The 21,624-nt window shown below is 35.3% G+C and overlaps 3 protein-coding genes across 3 annotated transcripts; 2 read left to right on the forward strand and 1 right to left on the reverse strand.

Moving 5' to 3' along the window:
* The first annotated feature begins 9,162 nt into the window (after positions 1-9,162).
* Positions 9,163-11,620, forward strand: LOC121764219 (2-Cys peroxiredoxin BAS1, chloroplastic-like). The gene is made up of 7 exons (XM_042160276.1): positions 9,163-9,395; positions 9,605-9,679; positions 10,053-10,134; positions 10,221-10,300; positions 10,491-10,616; positions 11,129-11,242; positions 11,320-11,620. Exons 1-7 carry the CDS (start codon positions 9,198-9,200, stop codon positions 11,434-11,436), a joined length of 792 nt encoding a protein of 263 aa, XP_042016210.1. The 5' UTR covers positions 9,163-9,197; the 3' UTR covers positions 11,437-11,620.
* Positions 11,621-14,443: 2,823 nt separating this feature from the next.
* LOC121792147 (2-Cys peroxiredoxin BAS1, chloroplastic-like) lies at positions 14,444-17,235 on the forward strand. The gene is made up of 7 exons (XM_042189973.1): positions 14,444-14,728; positions 15,171-15,245; positions 15,625-15,706; positions 15,791-15,870; positions 16,100-16,225; positions 16,739-16,852; positions 16,930-17,235. Exons 1-7 carry the CDS (start codon positions 14,531-14,533, stop codon positions 17,044-17,046), a joined length of 792 nt encoding a protein of 263 aa, XP_042045907.1. The 5' UTR covers positions 14,444-14,530; the 3' UTR covers positions 17,047-17,235.
* A 1,558-nt stretch (positions 17,236-18,793) lies between these two features.
* Positions 18,794-21,624, reverse strand: LOC121769277 (cytokinin riboside 5'-monophosphate phosphoribohydrolase LOG7-like). Its single transcript, XM_042166026.1, has 7 exons — positions 21,452-21,624; positions 20,740-20,837; positions 20,195-20,225; positions 20,006-20,105; positions 19,853-19,923; positions 19,223-19,366; positions 18,794-19,093 (listed from the first exon to the last, which is right to left on the reverse strand). Exons 1-7 carry the CDS (start codon positions 21,560-21,562, stop codon positions 18,998-19,000), a joined length of 651 nt encoding a protein of 216 aa, XP_042021960.1. The 5' UTR covers positions 21,563-21,624; the 3' UTR covers positions 18,794-18,997.

The following is a 21,624-nucleotide window of genomic DNA, read 5'->3' on the forward strand; positions in this document are numbered from 1 at the left end:
TTTTTCTGTCACTTCGTAATTCTAATTTTTGCTTATGAGTTGAATGGAAATAACTTACTTATGCAGACTTTGGAGCATAATCATTCTGTTAATAAGTGTCACAAACTAATATCGCTTCCATATATACGGTATTCAAATCGAGTAAAAGTTCAGTGGTCTAAATCGTTCCATAACATGGTAGAAAACATGTTTTGAATCATGCACAATGTTAAGTTTATGGGTATCTTGTGTCTGAGTTTCAACCTGTGGTGTACCATATGCTAGTATGGATGATCGCTCGAGTGCTAAGTTCTGATGTGCCTCTGAACATGAGGCATCAGGTAAATCTGTTGAGTCTTCAACTCCATTCACCTCTTCAATTAAAGAAATCAGGCTCATTAGGTTCTAGGCATTATTGTCATTCTCTGTATTCATAAGAATACCTACTCCCTCCGTCCCGGGCTACTCGCTCATTTCCTTTTCCGCTCGGAGATTAAGGAATGAGTGTATAGGAAAGTAAAAAATGACGGCTGTAGGTGAAATTTTTTTACTAAAAATGGAAAGAGTGCAAGTAACTTGGGACGCCCAAAAAGGAAATAAGTGCGAGTAGTGCGGGACGGAGGGAGTATTATCTAATAATAGTTCTTAGATTCTAAACACACTTACTTCCAGTGTATTCTGTCTTTCAGCTTCTTTTCAATAAGACCAATCCCTTCAAAGGGTGCATCTTTTTTGGACCTACTTAGTTGAAATTCAATTCAGTTTCTAGGACTTAAAGAAAGGATGCTACGTCAAGTTTAATCACCTGCAAGTGTCAGCTGCCTTGTTTAGATCAAGTTCACCATCAACAGATTAATAAATGTTACTAATATTTTATAAATATTATACTCCATATTTATCGTTATAATTTTGTTAATTGAGTTATTTCTTTTCGGTATATAAATTAAAAAGTGATGTTTTAGTATGTTAAAATGAAAAGGAAATAAAATAGGAGAAAGAATTGTTTTTTTCATAAATAAATATTTATAATTTAATTATTTTGAAAATTTTCAAAATGGAAAACTAACTCAATTAACAACTAATAGACGGAATAGTATTTTAGTCCAATCAAAAGTTCAATCAGTATGAACAATTGGACTACTCCATAAATTAATAACTTCATTAATTAACCACATCAAAAGTAAGGTTGTTAAAAATCGAAAGTACTTTTGATTTTAAAACGTACATTAATTAACCAATTGAACTAAAAGTACTTTTGATTTTAAAATTTACATAATTTTAATATTAATTTTTTTATGTTAAAACTTTTTAATTTCATTAAATTCTTAATTTTTTTAATATTACAACTCAGATCATATAATCATATGTTCTTAAAATTTAAAGCTATTTTAATATTTTCTTCCTAACTCTTTATATTGGATAATGTTAATAAAATGAGTTTATGATTATTTATATTCTTAATTTTAAATCTCAACTAGTTGATATATGATACAATAAATAATTTAAAACGTCCGTAGTAGTCTCATCCAATTATTTTCATAGTATTAAACAATTCCTAAAATTATGGAATATAATCTTATAGTATTTTGGAAACAATAGTAACAGTATATAACTTCATAGCTGATATATTGACGATGTGAACAAAATAGTGCAGATTTCATGGTATTGTTTAGAGGTCCCCAAACCGAACCGAACCGGCCCGGAACCGGAACCGTCGGCGACGGTTCGAACCGTGACCTGAACCGCCGGTTCCACCGGGCCGGTTCAGGTTTCAATTTCATTCGAACCGTAACCGGCGGTTTTGAACCGCCGGTTTCGTCGAACCGGCGGTTCGGCGGTTCCCGACAACTTTTCAGGCCTATTTCCGACCTACCCCTAGCCTTTTGAGAAATCGGGTCAGGAACCGCCAAACCGGCGGTTTCGGCCGGAAAAACGGCGGTTTTTGCTGTAAACCGGCGGTTCCGCCGGATTTTCAAAATTTTGAAATTTTGAAATTTTGAATTTATTTATTTATTTAATCACATTTTTCCCTATAAATACCCCCTCTTCATTTCTACTCACATCATTCTTGTGTTAACAAGTTTTTCTCTTCTCAATCTCAATTTCTTTATTCTCCATCCTCATTCTCTCTAATTGCTCAAGTTGTTTACGTTATTTGCGCTCATAATTTACTCACGTTGTTCACGTTATCATATTCACACAATCACACTACTCTATATTCTCCACTTTTAATTTCCATAAATATCATGTCTTCATCTCGTCGTGGTGGTGATCGGGGCAAGGGAATTGCCCAAGATCAAAGTGATACTCGTCGTCGACGTGCCCCTACTAGAGCACAAGTTGCGGAGAAGGTGGGAAGGCGAACCGCTCTTCGAGCGCAAGTAAGTTCTAATATGTTTTTGTTTTTTGTTAATTCATTTTTATTAAATTCATAATTTCATTTTTTAACATCTATGTGTCTATGTGTTAGTATTTTTACTTAATTGTATAATTTTCGTAGGAGGAAGAAGATCGAAATGCGGCCTTGTTACTTGCCCTCGCCGACGACCAACAAGGGGGGCATTCACATTCGGCTTTGCATTTCGAATACGATGTGAATCTATCATCGGACGAAGGCGATGATTGATCGCATCAATTCCCCCATTCTAGCGCCGGCCAAGTTGGCGAAAATGATGAGGAGGCCGATGCTCCTCCTCCTTCAGGACGACAAAAGAAGAAGATGCCTCCAAAGTTGAAATCCGATATTTTCACCAAACATTACAAGAAGGTCCCGGTGGTAATTCCAAATCCTAATGATTTCAAAGTATATTGTAACTATTGCGAGAAAGTCTATCCATTTGGAACCGGTGGGGGATATGGTACTCTCCATCGCCATTTGAAGGTAAAACAACCCGTGGAATATGGGCATACTAAGTCCCAAAGCCAAATAAACTTCCCGGCCGGCTCATCGTCTCAAACATGTACGCCTCTATTTAAATACGATCCAAAAAATGTTACCGATGCTATGGTAAGATGAGCGGCAATGAAGCATTTGCCGTTTAATTTTTTAATGACAAAAAATATGAAGTTACCATGCAAACCGCATTTAATGTTGCTACAAAAAGAATTCCCCCCTCAACTGCTCAAATTTCTAACAACCGGCAGTTTTTTGATAAAAAAAGAGAAGTATGAAAATTTTTATCTAACTTGGGACACAAAGTTAATATTTGCTCTGATGTGTGGACGGATTTTTTCCAGAGAAATTCTTACATGGGAATTTCGTGTCATTTTATAGATAATAGTTGGAGTTTAAATAAACGTTTAATTGGTTTTAGACAATTTTCTTCACCACACACCACACAAGCAATTGCATCTTTAATTATTCAAGTTTTGAATGATTATGATTTATGCAACAAAATATTTTCGGTTGGTTTTGATAACGCAACCGCTAACACTGCAAGTATACCCGAATTAATTGCGGCTTGCTCCCCGGTGATAAGTGGTAAGTATTTTCAACAACGATGTATATGTCATATTTTAAATTTATGTGTACAAGATGCTTTGTCTTTATGGCAACCTATTACAACAGTTGTATCCTTGATCCACTGGAAGCCTCATATTGGCAAGGCGTGGAAGAAGTATTGCCATTCGAAGAAAGTAAGGTACACAACTTTTACTTAAGATGTGTATACTAGATGGAACTCTAGATATGATATGTTGCATTCTACATTAGATAATATAGAATATTTGGTTGATTTTTATAGAACTTTCCATGTAGATGATTTTTATCTAACCTCTTCTTGTTGGGATCAAAACATGAGTTTATTTAAATTATTCAAAGGTTTTAGAAATGCCACCGTTGAGTTATCGAGTGTGTATTATTGCACATCCGTTCGTGTTTTAGAACATTGCACGTATACATCACTTGGTTTTAAAACTGTAATGAAAAATTCCGCAAATAATCCTGAATTAATGTGTGTTTTATATTATATGGTTGAAAAATGGCTTAAGTATTTCAATGAGATCCCAACGGTTTTTTTGCTTGCAAAAGTTTTGGATCCAAAATGGAGATTAGTTGGTACTTTGAAAATTTTAGAATTTTATTACAACAATTTGACTGCTATTGATCTTGAACCACTCCGAGCTTTGCAATCAAATGACGAGGACGACGACAACCACATATACCTAGCCCAAACATTCCAAATAAACCTCCCCCACATCCCAACCCTGCAAAGAAGTTTTGAGTTCGACTTGAGGGCTCTCTTTCACGATTACGAAGCCAAGTACAACAGTACCTACCAAGTGAGACCTAGACCCCCCTTCCAACACATAACTTTGGCTTCTTACAAGTTGATGACCCCGACGCCCAATCCCAATTGGCGGACCTATACGGCTACAGCAACGGAGGAAGGACGGCAAATTCGGCAAGTGAGTTAGATTTATATTTTGACTCACACTTTTCCTTCAATGATGAAGAAGGAGGTCCCGTTCCCCAACAAATCGACGTCCTAGATTGGTGGGGATCACACGAGAAAGATTTTCCCATCCTTGCATCAATGGCCAAGGAGATCTTTTCGGTTCCGGCTTCCACTGTCGCCGTCGAGTCTTTAGTGTTGGAGGCAACGTCTTGGACGACAGAAGAAGTAGACTCACTGGGCAAAACATGGAAGCAACCATGTTACTTGATGATTGGTGCTCCGCCGAAATTAGAGACCAAGAACCGGATTGGGACAATCAAGTAGTACAACCCGACCAAGACTACTTCCCCGACGAAGAAGAGTAGGCCAATTCCTCCGATCAAGCCAAATAGGTAAGCAAGGTAAGAGAACTACGTGGACTTTGATTCCAAAATGCAATTGAGCATTGAGGATACGTAGGCATCTCAACTTAAATTTTAAATTTAAGTTGAGCTCGAGTCCTTTTCTTTTATTTCTTTTTTCTCCCATTTGTTTCGAATATGTAATTTGTAAATTGTAATCCAGACTTTAAATCTTTTGTAATTTATAATTTTTAAGTTGTAATTTGTAAATTTGAAGTTGTAATTTGTAATTTTAAAGTTGTAATTTGTATCAATAAAATTGCATTTGTACATCGCATTATTCTAAATTTATTTATGCAAGTATATTTACATTTTTTACTTGAATTACAATGTTAACAACAAAAAAAAAATCCATGAACCGTCGAACCGCCCCGGAACCGGATAGGAACCGGCGGTTCCGGCGGTTGAGATGAACCGCCGGTTCACGGTTCAGGAACCGAAACCGTCGAACCTAGGAGGGGCCGGTTCAGGTTCAAGATTTTCTTGAACCGTGAACCGCCGGTTCCCGAACCGTGATGACGTCTAGTATTGTTAATATTAGGGTAAAATAGTCTCAATACAAAAAATAATTATAGCAAAAAAACATATGGGTATTATGACATAGGAAAACTGCCCTTATTAAAATATTGATATCATTAAGCAAAAGAAATTTTAATCACTGATATCATTAAGCAAAAGAAATTTTAATGTGATTAATGACAAATTGAGAACGGAAGGCTAAAACAACGGAAAGGCGCAGCCCACAACACTCGTGACTCGAACACAAAACGACACAGTTTCACCACTTATCTTCTCTTGCTCCTTTTCAACCAAGTCTCCTCCTTTATTGATAAACTAGTTTTAACCCACGTGCGATGCACGACTAAATATTTTTTTTATCATACGGTTTTAAATTGTTAATTGATTAATACAAGATCAAGTTTTGATTCCGAAAACAAATTGGTGATATTGCAAGTTTTAAAATTGGACGATAGCTTTTCAAACCTCAAAACGGTTTTAAAATTGTATTTTGAAGTATAAAAATTTGTGTAATATAATATTGTCACAAAATTGTGTATAATCTTTTTTGTATTTGTATCCATTTAAATTAGTACTATACTTTATCATAGTCGAGCTTCATTACATTGCAATATAGTGACCCTAATACGCTAAAAACTCTAACCTTGAAACCTAAATCATAAACCCTTAACGTTAAAATATAATCATCATGACCAACAAATGAGTCAAATATAAATAAAATCCTCCCTCCGTCCCAGTTCAACATTACTTTGTTAATCACTTTAAAACAAACTTTAATAATAGAAAAAAAATAAAAAGAATATCATAACTTCATGTTAAACAGTATGAAGAGTATTGGAAAATATGGAGGGAGTGAAAAACGTGATGAAAAAAATGTGAGTGGATAAATTACCAAATGTCATATATCTATAGTCCAAAAAATAGAAGATAACTCTGCAAAACTTTTTCACTTTCTTCACCTATTATTAAAAATTTTAAAACCTTTTAATTTCCCAAAAATTTAAAACTAAGTGTTACGTAAATGTTATCAAATTTTGGAAAATGAATGACAATAATTTCCGCCATTGTATTTGTATGAAATGAGTAACGAATAAATGTATAATAAATTTTGGAAAATGAAATGGAAGGCCATTGAAGCAATAATCTCAGAAATATGGCTATGTGTGAAACGAATTCGGGTCTGAGTAGGGCCGCAAACCTTATCAGGCTGTGTACACTGGTGGGAACGGGAACCGTCCTTGCTAGTCGGCCGGTCTCGTGGGCGAATAGTGTGGCCACACTTTCGTCGCACTGTGGAAACATGATGTGATTGTTGGGTTGTTGAGAAAGTGAGGGAGATTGTTTGTCTGGCCAGACTATGAAACTGTTTTTGTCTCTTGAAAGCAAATATTAAAGCATTAATGTAGTTCTTGAAAGCAAGAGAGGTAAACCAGTCTGTCAATATCTTGAATTGTTTATAATTTCATGTATATTGAGTAATCGGTGATGTGATAATTCTACGAGTTAAGTAAGGTAAAACCGAATAGCCGCAAATCTCCAACTAAACTATGTCTTCCTATATGATAATATCTATTTTTTCAAACCAACAGCTTGTGGATTCATATCTTGGTGTAGAATTGTTACTTTTGAAGCTTTTTCAAGGCAAAAGTGTACCTGCAAAAATAAGTGAAGATTTTGCAAAATAGTTGCCCACGTATATTTTTTAATTGTTTGTAATAATATAATGAATAGAATAAAATTAAAAATAGAAATTAGATTAAATAGCTGGGAGAGAAAGATAATACTCCACATGATTTGACGGACAGAAACATCTCTACTGAAATAGTATTTTTTTGATTAATAGAATTGGTATTTATAGAAGATTTGATAGTAACTCAATGGTATAGTATTATTTATTGTAAATTAAATTAATAATAAATATCCTTTATATCTTGTGACCTTTCAAATTATTCAAGTGGAAGTGAAGAGACAAAACACATTTTTTTTAAAATTAAATTTGGCCGCTTGTAGCGGCACACTACGCACCTTTGTGAGAAAGTTTTTATTCTTAAATGTCTAGATTGTAGTATTTAAATTATATATTTAAGCTTAAATGATAATTCCATAAATACCCCAAAACTCCCCCTTTATATATAGGTTAAGTCTAAATTAATCCGTAAATTTGGCAAAAACAAATACACACATATTACTATTAATATGATGTTAGTCTAAATTAATATACTCATGTTTGTTTTATGAATAATAAACATTTACATTTACATATCAATACATTAATAGAATTTAAATTTTACTATACAAAGTGTATTGATGTGCTAATGCAACTAATAGTTACATATATATTTTAAAAAATTAAGGTGAGCAAAGACAATAACATTTTTATTTACATGAATGTCATTGTATATTATTTTAATTTAATAATTACAAATACAATATTAAAATTCAATAAGACAGTTTAATATTATAACGGTAATTTACAGCTAAAAAAACTTTCATCAACCTCAACATGGCTATCATTTTGTGCATTTAACGCATAAGATTGTGTGGCCGATTTGGTTGCATCCATTTCCATAAGTATCCATTTTTTTGTAACTCGCGTATATAGACCAGTATTTCAAAGAGAATCATTTTTTGTAACTCTCGGATATGGTAAATGCCATAATGTCAGGAAAGACTTTCATATAAAATAACATAAAAATATATTTTCTAGATATTTACATGAAATATTTAAAATATTAGTAACCAATACTAAAAGTAGATTTCGGTCAAAAAATTATAACAAATGACAATACACTCGAGAGTAATAATTCACAAATTATTAGCAATACTATTCGCACTCTAATATACTTACCATATGAAATTAAGTAATAGCAATAGAAAAGCGTATCAACGTGTAAGAAATTGAAGGAAAGGGATTGTAATTTTTCTAATTGGCCAAACTATTTACAAAAAATATAGAAATATCTTGGACTTTCGTATCATCAAACATGAAAATGTATATATGGAGTACTTACAAACATTAATTCTAGCCACCACCATCATCACCACCTGTACACTAAATACTCTTTTCATATTGTTCTACAAATTCCAAATCCTTTGTCACTGCAAACTTCAAGACCGATGTTAATTCTATTTTTTCAAAACGATCGTCAAATGAAGACCGGCGTTAATTCTATTGCTCCAACACTGCCACTAACTGAAGTAGTAGCGCTTCCACCTGAAAGGTACTATTTTGTTCAAACATGTTGTGGTTTCCAATTGTGGTGCAGATTTTTAGAAAAAAAATGTTAAGATATGATGTCAATTGAACTTACATATTGCTCTTTTCCTCTTCTAATCTCTTCTTTCGTTTTCTTGCGGCAAGCCATGTTGCTGCAAAAATATAGGTTACATGATATTGCAAACAAATATGAAGATCTTCAATATAAAAAATATATCAAATCATAAACATAGAGAATACAATCTACATATTAAATTAAAAATCATTAATCGAGAGACGATGATACACAATATAGACATGCATTTGATTAAAGGAATCCAAATTTATAGAAAATGTAATACCTTTTGGCATTCTTCTCAATCTTAATTATTTGCAGTTATGCTAATGCCATTTATTATGGAGTAATTTAAACAAATAAGTGGTACTGCAAAAATTTTTGACATTTCATATGATGTAACTGCAAAATTAATGTAGAGGCCCTTTAGTCACACGTTTTTAACCTTAATCACACATTTAGAGATCCTTTAACCATATAGTTTTAATATTTATAATGGCACATTATAATCCCAAACCAAAATTTTTAATTTTCCAAAATGCCCCCAAAACTCAACTTTTATATATATATAGATTTATTCAACGCTGTAGAGAGAGAGAGAGAGAGTCAAAACCCCCAAATCAGCAACAATGGCGTGCTCAGCTAGTGCTTCAATGGCTGCTATCATGCAATCCAATGTCAACCCCAAAGCTTGTGTTTCTTCCCAGAAGCCCGTTTCTCTTCGCCCCGTTGCCCTTCCTTCCTCGTTCGCCGGAAAGTCCATCGTGTCCCGTGCCACTCGCTCTCTCCCTTCCGCCTCCAGACGCCGGAGTTTGGTTGTTCGTGCCGTAAGTTCGCCGTTCACATTCATTTTCTATTGCCCTCATTTGATTACCGGCAGTCACATACGGAAATGCGCTTACGATTTTGCATCGAATTTATAGGATTTAAGCTAGCATTGATTTAAATTCTATTTTTTGAGAAGTTTGAGCTCATAGAGTGCAGGTCTGAGTTCTAACTGATCTTTTTTGATGATGTATTTATCTCCTTTTTGCAGAGTGAACTTCCTCTAGTTGGAAATGTAGCTCCAGATTTTGAGGCAGAAGCTGTTTTCGATCAGGAATTTGTCACGGTAACACTACTTCATCATTTCTTAAATTTGGTACTATCTGTTTATGTACATTTATAGTTGCTTTTGTTTGCAATGATGCTTTATAATCATCAGAATATATTCAAACTGAACCTTCAAGGTATAAATTACATTGTTTTATTAGCTTATGCTATGTTATTCGAATCTGAAGAAATGAATTAAAATGTTTCAAACATTGGGTGGATTTATCCCCAGCTATCATCTGAATATTGCTCAAAATTTGTGCAACAAATGTCAGAATTTAATTATAATGTGGAAAGCTGCACTCCCAACTCTCAATCCAAATGCAAAATTAGTTTGGTGAATGGGTTTAAATATCCAGAATTCTCAAATGGATGAGTTTCTCTTTCTGCAGGTTAAACTCTCTGACTATTTTAAAAAGAAATATGTTATTCTCTTTTTCTATCCGTTGGATTTCACTTTTGTTTGCCCTACTGGTACGTCCAAACCTCCTTGTTCCCATTTTGGTTGTTATTAAACTGGTATTTCTGGCAGTTCCCCTTATATATTGTTCCTGTTGCAGAGATCACTGCTTTCAGTGACCGCCATGCTGAATTTGAGAAGTTGAACACAGAAATATTGGGTGTATCTGTCGACAGTGTGGTATGTAGTGCTTTCAACATGTAAAATATTTTCTAGATTTTCACATTCAGAGCATATGATGGTATTGAGCTCATTTTTGTTCTTCAACTTTCTGGATGTATTGGCTCTGAGTGTTGCATTCTCTAGATAATTCTTCTAGAATCTAGATGGATTCAACTTTGCATTGACTGGTCGCTTAATTTTACTGTAGTTTTCCCACCTTGCATGGGTCCAAACTGACAGAAAGTCCGGAGGTTTGGGTGATCTAGCGTATCCTTTAATTTCTGATGTAACCAAATCAATTTCAAAATCATATGGCGTGCTGATCCCAGATCAGGTATGTGTTGAATATTGTTGCTATCACAATTTGCTATGTGTTTGATCCCGCACGGAATATTAGTTAATTCAACAATGCTTGATAAAGGAAACTTCAATTTATCAACTCCGTTATGTTTATGTTTTCTTATTGCAAGCCTGGCATGATTTGTAATTTTGAATCTGAGCGAGACAAAGGAAAATGAGTTACAGAAAAGATCGACTTTTTTTTAATCTAAAAACTCTTCCAAGTCTGCATGTAGTTGGTTCAGTAACTAGAGATTTGCCAATTATGTTACTATTCTAGCTCAATGTTAATTTGCAGACTACCCAAAGCGTCTTTCAGAGTTATCGAATATGAATGAAGCGTATTTGTATCTTTGTGGTGACGTTGAATTTAGCCATACCCATCAACCTCTTGCGGAGCAGTTTATTATTTCCTGAAATTTGACCAATGTAACATATGAACAAAGAACTGTAGCTGTTTTGTGCTACTCTAAATCTTTGCATAATCTGTGATGCTGTCTTTATCAGGGAATTGCTTTGAGAGGACTATTCATCATCGACAAGGAGGGAGTTATTCAACACTCCACCATCAACAATCTTGCTATTGGTCGCAGTGTGGATGAGACACTGAGAACACTCCAGGTACTATAACATACTAGATCAATCTCTCTCTCCCTCTTTCTGTGTCCATCTAAATGTGGTGGTTGGTGGTTGTGCAGGCTTTGCAGTTTGTGCAGGATAACCCGGACGAGGTCTGCCCAGCTGGATGGAAGCCAGGGGAGAAATCAATGAAACCAGACCCTAAGCTCAGCAAGGAGTACTTTGCTGCAATATAAACAGCTCCCTTACTGATGTTATTCGTTTTGTGTGTGAGAGAGATGTCATTGAAAACATTTGTTGCGCAAATAATTTTGTATGGAATTCCATGGATTTGCCATTGTTTTCCAGTGATATGTATATGTAGAACGCGGCAAAAATGTCTTTTTTGTCTGTTCCATTATCTTATCACTCCACAATCTACATTTTGGTCTGAAAAGAAGTACCATTAGCCACTAATGGAAACATAAAGGCTTAGAGCATCCGCAATGGGCGGATGATGGCACGCCCAATGGCGCGCATCGTCCGCGCCATCCATCGTCCGCACCCATTGCGGGTGCGTGCCATAGGGCGCGGACGATATTCGCGCCCTATACTTCGGTCGCGGAGGATAGCGCGGACGATGGCCATCGTCCGCGCCATCGTCCGCCCCATTGCGGCTGTCGCGGACGATGGTCATCGTCCGCGCTATCGTCCGCCCCATTGTGGAGGTCGCGGACGATTGCCCGCGGTTTTGATTTTCTATTTAAATCTCGTTTCTCATTCAGTTGTGCATACGAACATATCGACTATCTCTTTACATATTCTCTCTCTACATCCAACCAAAATGAATCTCGGCGAAGACACCAATAGTTCTAGTTCGTCTGAATCTGGTGGTTCGCTTGACGAAGCATTAGATGCAGCCGTTGAAGTGGCCATGGCGGCATGCTATGCGCAAATGCAACGCGAGAAGGAGACGGCGGCTCCAATCACGGTGGGCAATTGTGAAAGGACCGGCTCGTTTCTGGTTCAAGGAAGTCATCGCCGATGTCATATATGCGTGCATAATCATGCACAACATGATAGTCGAGAGTGAAGGCGGAAGCATCACCGACTGGAATGAAGACGACCGTGCATCTAGCTCTTCCGGCACATCGACCGACACACCCGATAGAGGGTTACCGTTAGGCTTCGAAGAGGTTCTATCTAGACAGGCCTCAATGCGCAACCAACAGGATTATGCGCAGCTCATGAGCGACATGATTGAAGAAGTGTGAGCTCGTAACCGCCGTCGCTGAGTTTGCGTTTTTTAATTCGCATTGTAATGTATTAATTTTTATTAAATGAAATGAAGTTTATGAAATTCGATTTTTAATGTATTATTTTTTTTTAATTCGTATGGATTTTGTAAATATTAAAAAAATAATGACGTGGCGCGCCATAGGGCGCCCCACTGCAGGTGGGGAGGTAGGAGGATAAAACTTCTGACGTGACGCGCCATAGGGCGCCCCATTGCTAATGCCCTTAAGGGAGTTAGCAACTTATCTCTTACCCTTCTTTTATCTATATAATTTTTGGGTCTCGTATCATTTTTTGCTCCATCTCACAACATTTGCAACTATTTATCTCTTATCCATCTATTCTCTTAATTATTCATGGATTTTACTTCTTTAATTTCTTCAATTAAAAATGACAACTAATTAAAAATATTTCATCTAAAACACTCAATTAAAATATCAAAAAACTACAAATTAAAGTTCTAAAAATAAAAAAATTGCATAATTTAGAAAATACTAGTATTCCATAATTAAAAACTTACATAACCTAATTTTTAAAAAATTTAAAATTACATAACTAAAATCCTAAAAAGATGGTCATGGAAGTTGCTGCGGCACAAACAATATGTTGTCATCGAGGGGATCCTATTGGAGCCCTGGGTAGCTTTTCATGGTAATGTGCTCTCAATTGGAATAACGTCATATGGGTGGGGTTGTCTGTTGTGGCTTTGAAGAACAAAGACATTAAATTCCGGACGAATCACCTAATCCACTTCTCCTATTCCACCTACTCACAATAAAATAAAATAATAAATCATGAGCAATTTTAATAAGTGATGGTGGATTATTTTATTTTGTTGTGAGTGTGTAGTAGGAATGAAGTAGGAGAAGTGGAGTAGGTGATCCGCTCCGATAAAATTCTAACTGATTAAAATTAATACACTTTAGTACTATATTCTCATATGATATTTATTTAGTAACTACAGTACCATAGAAAATTAGCTTATGCAATTGCAAAGTGGAGTACTTAAGTAGAGTAATTATTATGCAATAGTTTTTTATTAAATAATTCTTCCTTTATTAACCATTAATTATCGCAAATTAATTTTACTTAGATTTTAGAAAATATCAAGGAAAATAAATATAAAAAGTAGTGGAATGCTAGTTCTACTTACATATAATTTTGTAAAATATTTGTGCAATATGAGAGGTGTATTATTTAAAATAGTAAAAAAAAACATGATAAGTATTGGTGGACAAATCAAAAAGAAAAATAGTGACAAGTACTGATAGACAAAGAAAGTAAATGATAATAGTATTTGTTACTCCCTCCGTTCCATAGTAATAGAGTCATTTTACCAGTTTGATGCGTTCCATAGTAATAGAGTCATTTCCCTTTTTAGTAAAAGCCAACGTATTTTTTCACATCTACTTTACTTTCTCTTACTTTTTTATCTATTCATCTCTCTACCTTTTTTCATTTTCCATTTTATTCTCTTTTTACTCAACTCACATAACACAATTTTTCTTAATCTCCGTGCCGAAAAGAACGCCTCCATTACTATAGAACGGAAGGAGTATATTTTCACCCGTCTCACTTTGAGGGACCAAATTCTTGTGGACACATGATTTAAGAAAATGGTACTTATTGAGTTAAATAGATATAAAATAAAATATAAGAGAACATACCAGAGAATATAAGAGAACATACCAGAGAATAAAATGTGAAAGATAAAAAAAATACTTTTAGCTAAAAAAAATCATTGCAATGAAGCCAACCAAAAATAAAATATCAATCCCTTCCAATACGATAAATAAATTTCTTAAATTTACTTAGCTGGCCGATTTTTAAAACATTATTAAGCAGAAGAAATCAATTTTATTGTGATGAAAGACAAAACTACGACCAAACAGCAGAACGGCCCAGCCCAAAATACTCGCAACAAAACGACGCAGTTCCGTTATCTTCTATTGCTCCTCTACAACAAGTCTCCACCTTTAGATCCCAAACTATTCATCTACTTATATTCAACACTGTGGAGGGAGTGAGATAGTGAGAGCCCCCAATTCAGCAACAATGGCGTGCTCAGCTGGTGCTTCAGTGGCTGCTATCGTCTCATCCAATCTCAACCCCAAAGCTTGTGTCTCTTCCCAAAACCCCGTTTCTCTGCGGCCCGTTGCCCTTCCTTCCTCGTTCGCCGGCAGGCCCGTCGTGTCGCGTGCCACTCGCTCTCTCCCTTCCGCGACCAGACGCCGGAGTTTGGTTGTTCGTGCCGTAAGTTCGCCGTTCACATTCATTTTGCTCTTATCGTACGGATGGATATGCGCTTTCGATTTCAGTTGCGTCTGAGATTTTGCATTGAATTTATAGGGTTTAATATAGGGTTTAAGCTAGCATTGCTTTAATATCTGGTTTTTTGAGTGGTTTCAGCTCATAGAATGTACTAGTAGTATTTTTTTATTCTTTAGCATTCGCCTTTCTATTCAATTGCCTTTTTATTCTCATTTTCATGTTTAACTTTAGGGTTGACTATTCATTGCTATTTTATGTGATAATTGTATTATGTTTGGCTCAATTTGTAAAATGTAGGAGGTTATGAATGAAAACGGAACCAATGAGCTCTAAATTCACACCACGAGACTTGCCTTTGACGATTTGGGAGTTCTGAGTGTTGACTGATCTATTTTTTGGTGATGTATTTATCTCTTTTTTGCAGAGTGAACTTCCTTTGGTTGGAAATGTAGCTCCAGACTTCGATGCAGAAGCTGTTTTCGACCAGGAATTTGTTAGGGTAACATCAATTCTTCATCTCTTAAATTTGCTATCTGTTTATGTATTTTATAGTACAGTAGTTGCTTTTGTTTGCAAAGATGCTTTTAATCGTCGTAGTATATTCGTACTGAACCTTCAAGGTATATATTCTGTTATTGTAGTATTAACTAATGCTATGTTATTCGAATCTGAGAAAATGAATTAAAATGTTTCAAACATTGGGTGGATTTATCCCCAGCCATCATCTGAATATTGCACAAAATTTGTGCAACCAATGTCAGAATTTCATTATAATATCGAATGCTGCACTCCCAATTCTCAATCCAAATGCAAAAATTAGTTGGTGAATGGGTTTATATATCCAGAATTCTCAAATGGATGAGTTTCTCTTTCTGCAGGTTAAACTCTCTGACTATTTTAAGAAGAAATATGTTATTCTCTTTTTCTATCCGTTGGATTTCACTTTTGTCTGCCCCACTGGTACGTCCAAATCCTTGTTCCCATTTTGGTTGTCATTAAACTTGTATTTCTGGCAGTTCCCCTTATATATTGTTCCTGTTGCAGAGATCACTGCTTTCAGTGACCGCCATGCTGAATTTGAGAAGTTGAACACAGAAATATTGGGTGTATCTGTAGACAGTGTGGTATGTATTGCTTTCAACCAGTAAAATCTGGCTGAGATTCTCACGCTCACAGCGTAATGTTTTTTATGTCTGCATTTGCAACAACTGATAAGTCCTGGATTTTCTGTGCTCATTTTTGTTCTTTAGCTTTCTGGATGTATTGGCTTTGAGTGTTGCTTTCTCTAGACAATTCTTGTAGAATCCGGATGGACTCAACTTTGAATTGACTAGTTGTTTAATTTTACTGTAGTTTTCCCACCTTGCATGGGTCCAAACTGACAGAAAGTCTGGAGGTTTGGGTGATCTAGCGTATCCTTTAATTTCCGATGTGACCAAATCAATTTCAAAATCATATGGCGTGCTGATCCCAGATCAGGTATGTGCTTAACATCGTTGCTATCATAATTTGCTATTTGTTTGGTCCGGCACGGAATATTAGTTGATTCAACAATGCTTGATAAAAGAAACTTCAGTTATCAATTCCGTTCAATATATGTTTCTTACTGCAAGCCTGGCATTTGTAATTTTGTATCCGAGCGAGACAAAGGAATATGATTTACAGAAAAGACCGACTCTTTTTTATCTAAAAACTCTTCCAAGTCTGCGTGTAGTTGGTTAAGTAACTATTTTTTGCCAATTATGTTACTATTCTTGCTCAGGATGTTAAATTGCTGACTACCCAAGGCAATATTCAGAATAATTGAGTATGAATGGAGCTTATTTATATCTTTGCGGTGATGTTGAATTTAGCCATACGCATGCCCATCAACCTCATGTGGAGCTGTTTATTATTTCCTGAAATTTGACCAAAGTAACATATGAACAAAGAACTGCAGCTGTTTAGTAGTCTTCTAAATCTTTGCATCATATGTCATGCTGTTTGTATCAGGGAATTGCTTTGAGAGGACTGTTCATCATCGACAAGGAGGGAGTTATTCAACACTCCACCATCAACAATCTTGCTATTGGTCGCAGTGTGGATGAGACGCTGAGAACACTCCAGGTACTATAACATACTAGAGCAATCTCTCTCTCCCTCTCTCTGCGTCCATCTAAATGTGGTGGTTGGTGGTTGTGCAGGCTTTGCAGTTTGTGCAGGACAACCCAGACGAGGTCTGCCCAGCTGGATGGAAGCCCGGGGAGAAATCAATGAAACCAGACCCTAAGCTCAGCAAGGAGTACTTTGCTGCCATATAAACAGCTCCTGATACCTGATGTTATTCGTTTTGTGTGAGAGATGTCATCGAAAACATTTGTTGCGCAAATTGTTTTTTATTGAATTCGATGGATTTCGCCTATGTTTTCCAGTGACATCAATGTAAAACGCAGCAAGGCCGTCGCATGTATAATGTTCCATTGTCTTATTGTTATTGCCCAATAATGTAATATCTACATCTTGGTCTAAAATGAAGTACGATTAGCCAATAAATAAAGGCTTAATGGTAATATGCCCAAGATCATTAATTTGGCGGTAAATTGCTTCAAAAGTCATGAATTTTGCTAAAAGTTTGGTTTTCCGATCAACTTTAAAAGTTGCATGAAAAGTCATGAACTTACCGGGTGTTGCAAATTTCTCATCCGACCCGACCCTGTAAATTTCCAGCGCAAACTAATCCTACATGGCTTGCCGGAGGTGTGACATGGCATATTTTTCCGGCGGTACATAAAACAACGTTGTTTTGCCCTGTTAAAAACGAAGTCGTTTTATGCAGATTGAATTAAATTAAACAAATTTCGAGATTTAGGGCTCAATTGAATTAAACGACCACCCGATTTAGGGCTCTCGATTCCCCCTCCCGTTTGCAATTCCCGATCTGCGACGCCGCCAACGGAAAATATGTCATGTCACGCCTCCGGCAAGCCATGTAGGATTAGTTTGCGCCGGAAATTTACCGGGTCGGGTCGGATGAGAAATTTGCATCACCCGGTAAAGTTCATGACTTTTCATACAACTTTTAAAGTTGATGGGAAAAACTAAACTTTTGGCAAATTTCATGATTTTTGAAGCAATTTACCGTTAATTTTGCTTGAAAATATCAGTTGTTTCAAGGATCAACTTAAAATTTAATCTCTAAAATATTAGGTTGGATCTCTTGAAAAAAAAATCACACTGGTGTTTGGAAAATGAAAAATATCACTTCAAGTCATTTTTTCTTACTTTCACATGAACCATCCATTAAGAGTATTTCTTTTGATTTTTTAATTATTTACGGTCGAAGATTATAATAAGATTTGGTTTTAATTATGAAGACATAAATTTCAAATTCAAATATAAGTTCTCTAAATTAATATTTTATAATTATAGAAAATAGTAGTAGTCACTAAAACCACAAACTTTTGTTGTAATTTGGTACAGTATTTTCCTTAAACATTAAGGGCATTTTTACTTTAAATGACTAGATAGATATATATGGGTTGATTTTATGACTATGTATGGAGCATATAAACTTATCTTTTAGCTGTGATATGGATAGATTTTGTACTCCATTTAGTAACACAATCCATGTTTACTTTTAATTAATTCCTAACATTGTAAAATTTCTTTCGTAGTTTAGAGATTACAAATAATGTCAATAAACCAAAATAAATAGATCAAAAAGGACCTTAGGTATTATTCCATTCACACGTACATGAGAATTTTATAATGTTATTAATGTAGATATATTAAGCCAAGTAAAATATTAGATATATTTGAATTTATCTTCGTATTGAGTTCATCTAATTTACATCTAAATTTTTGGTTCATTTCGTATACTCGAAATGGAAAATCAACCACATATAATACGAAGGTAATAGTAGAATATTGTTATGGAATAAACAAAGTTAGAATCATGTGGTTAATACAAACAATAATAAAAATGAACAAGATGGCCAGAAAATTACACTGAACATGTCAAAATGTAGTAAAACCATTGTATAAGTAGAACAATTAAACGTAGTAATTTTTTTTTCTTTCCACTTTTCCTCGATGCGTTTATACGAACTTTAAGGTTTCAGAGAGTTACAAAAGTACAAAAAAAAAAAGAAAAGAAAAAGTAAGTAGTTACTGTGCATCATCCAGTGCCAAAATATAGTAGTAGTCCGTATATATACTACAAAGTCTAGAAAATTCCAAAGCCAAAAGTCGAAGCCCATATTCCCTCATTAATCACGTTGGCACATTTGATTCAGGCATGTAATTCATCATTTCCACCTCTTCCCATATCAATTTCGACGCAATTTCATCACATTCCGGAATATGCTCCTACAATTTATAAATTCAAAATAAGTGGTTTAGTCACGCTTAACATTACTCAACTCAGTTTAATTTTTTTTTTCAAATTGATAAATGAACATAAATTTAAATCCGATACACCTCATTTAGTTATGTTACCTCGAGCTCTAGGACCAACTGTTTGGCGGTTGGGGCAGACACAATAATTCGACGTGCGGTCTGGGAGATAAAGCCTTCATCAACGGCCTTGTCAAGGAAAGACAATAACGAATTGTAGTAACCTTCAACATTCAACAGCCCCACCTGCGTTTTCACATCATTATAGCACATTAATCACCGCCTAATCATATGCTTAAACCACATTAATCAAACATCGGTACAATTTCCTTCCTTTGACCACCACCAATTAATCATCATCCCTTTTTTTCTGAAAAAACTTTATATTTTTTTCTACAATTCGTAGAGGGATTCGGAGTTTATTCAAACCATGAATCATTGCTAGTACCAAATCTTGTCCGATCTTTCCATAAGTTCCACATTGTTGAAGAATATCCCACTTTTGATCAAAATTAATAAACAAATGGCTTAGAAAAAGACATACTCCATTTAAAAGGGCTTAACATCATAGAATATATAGTCAAAATAAAAGATGTCTCTCTGTTTATCCAAAACTTCATTATTAAGGTGATAGTAGTAATGTTTTGTGTCTCCCTTATTTTGAATCATTACCTTGTTATACTACTAAATTTATATCATTAGTATGAAGAAGAAATGAGTAGATTTAATTACTGGTTTACGATGAATGCCAAGTTGAGCCCAAGTGATGACTTCAAGCAACTCTTCAAGAGTGCCATAACCACCTACAAGGGAAGGAATTTCATCACAAATCCATCACTTTGAAAACCAAATTAGATGATAAAAAATCTAGTGTGCATCATATACCGGGAAGGGCGATGAAAGCATCAGCTTGTCGCGCCATCTCGGCCTTCCTCTGATGCATATCAGACACAGCTCGTACTTCGCCTACAGTTTTGCCCGTGATCTACAACACATTTCAATAGTATTATTGGCATGTCACAAGAAGCTAACTCAAAAATGATCACACACATATTAAATGTTGTTTTTCCATACCTCTCGAGGCATGAGAGTTCTTGGAATAACTCTGCAACAAAATCACAGTCACAAACCCCTGAATTAGGTAATGTTTTCCAAATAAAGACACAATCATTTACTAGATTAACTAACCAAGTTTAGATGCACATTTTGGCACTATCCAATCCTTTTACACTTGCCACTAATATCATAAGACCAAGATTACGACAGCAATTAACATAAAAATTTACATGAAATGATAGTAAAAAAACAAGTTGGTATGTTTGTTGTAAAAAAGTTAATAAAATAGAGAAGACACATTGATAGTAGAAAAGAAGCATTTGATCCTATGATGTCTGCCTTTGGGTGGTAAGGACACTAGACAGAGTTGCATGGTCTTTTATTATCATCATAAATTATTAAACATGATACTAACAATTAACAAAAGATGGGAATTATGAGGGAGAAATGATGTGTGTGTTTTGATGATTCTTTCCCCTCTTTATTTGACACACCCTACAACACACACATAGTAGTAGATATGTGGGTGAAAGAGAAAGAGAAAGAGAAAGAGGAAGACATACCCTAGAACATGGCGCCCACCATCATGAACTGCCTGAGAAACAAGACCCATCAGACCCACGCTTCCACCTCCATACACCAAATCAATCCTTCTCTCCACCTTCCCATTTAATAATCAAAACAATTACACATCGGTTCAACAAAACTAAATTACACGCGTCACCAAACCCATCATACTCCACATTGTATATGAAGAATTATTTAAATTTAAAATAAAATAAATGATGAGATTATTATTTATACGTGCATGAAGAAACGGAAACGAGTAAATGGAAATGGAGGAGAAACGGAACACGGTTGAGATAGTCATCATTTTGATAGGGCACGTTTGGTTCCCCGTTCAAAGGCACTCTTCTCTCTTTTTTTAAACAAATTGAGATCACGCAAGAAGGCTGCTCCCAACTACAGACAGATTACAGCTAGCAGCTTTCTCTCTCTCTCTCTCTATGCAGATTTCATGAGAGAATAGTACTCAAACTTGCATTCATTATCAACAAAGAATTGTGACAAAAATAATACTCCTATGAATGAGAGAATAAAAGACAAACAAACTTCTTGTCAGAAATCAGCAATGCTGAGACAATTTTGTGTTATTTTGTTTGTTTCGTTATTGATCAGAAAATACTGTATTTTTTAAGAAAAGAAACACTCACTCACACACACAAAGGAAAAAATGATTTTATTTTATTTTATTTTGATAGTGTGATTGATTACCAGTTCTTTTCCCAACTGGACAGCAGCTTCTTGATAGCTTGGTTTCTTGCCAGAACTGCTGCCGCAGAAAACACAAATCCTTTTGAATCTTGATTCTTTCTCCATCTCCATCGCCACACAAACACAATCTGTCTCTCTTTGTGTTAGTGTGTGAAAATGAATGATGCCCTACA

Source organism: Salvia splendens, chromosome 2 (assembly GCF_004379255.2).
Source record: "Salvia splendens isolate huo1 chromosome 2, SspV2, whole genome shotgun sequence".
NCBI lineage: Eukaryota > Viridiplantae > Streptophyta > Magnoliopsida > Lamiales > Lamiaceae > Salvia > Salvia splendens.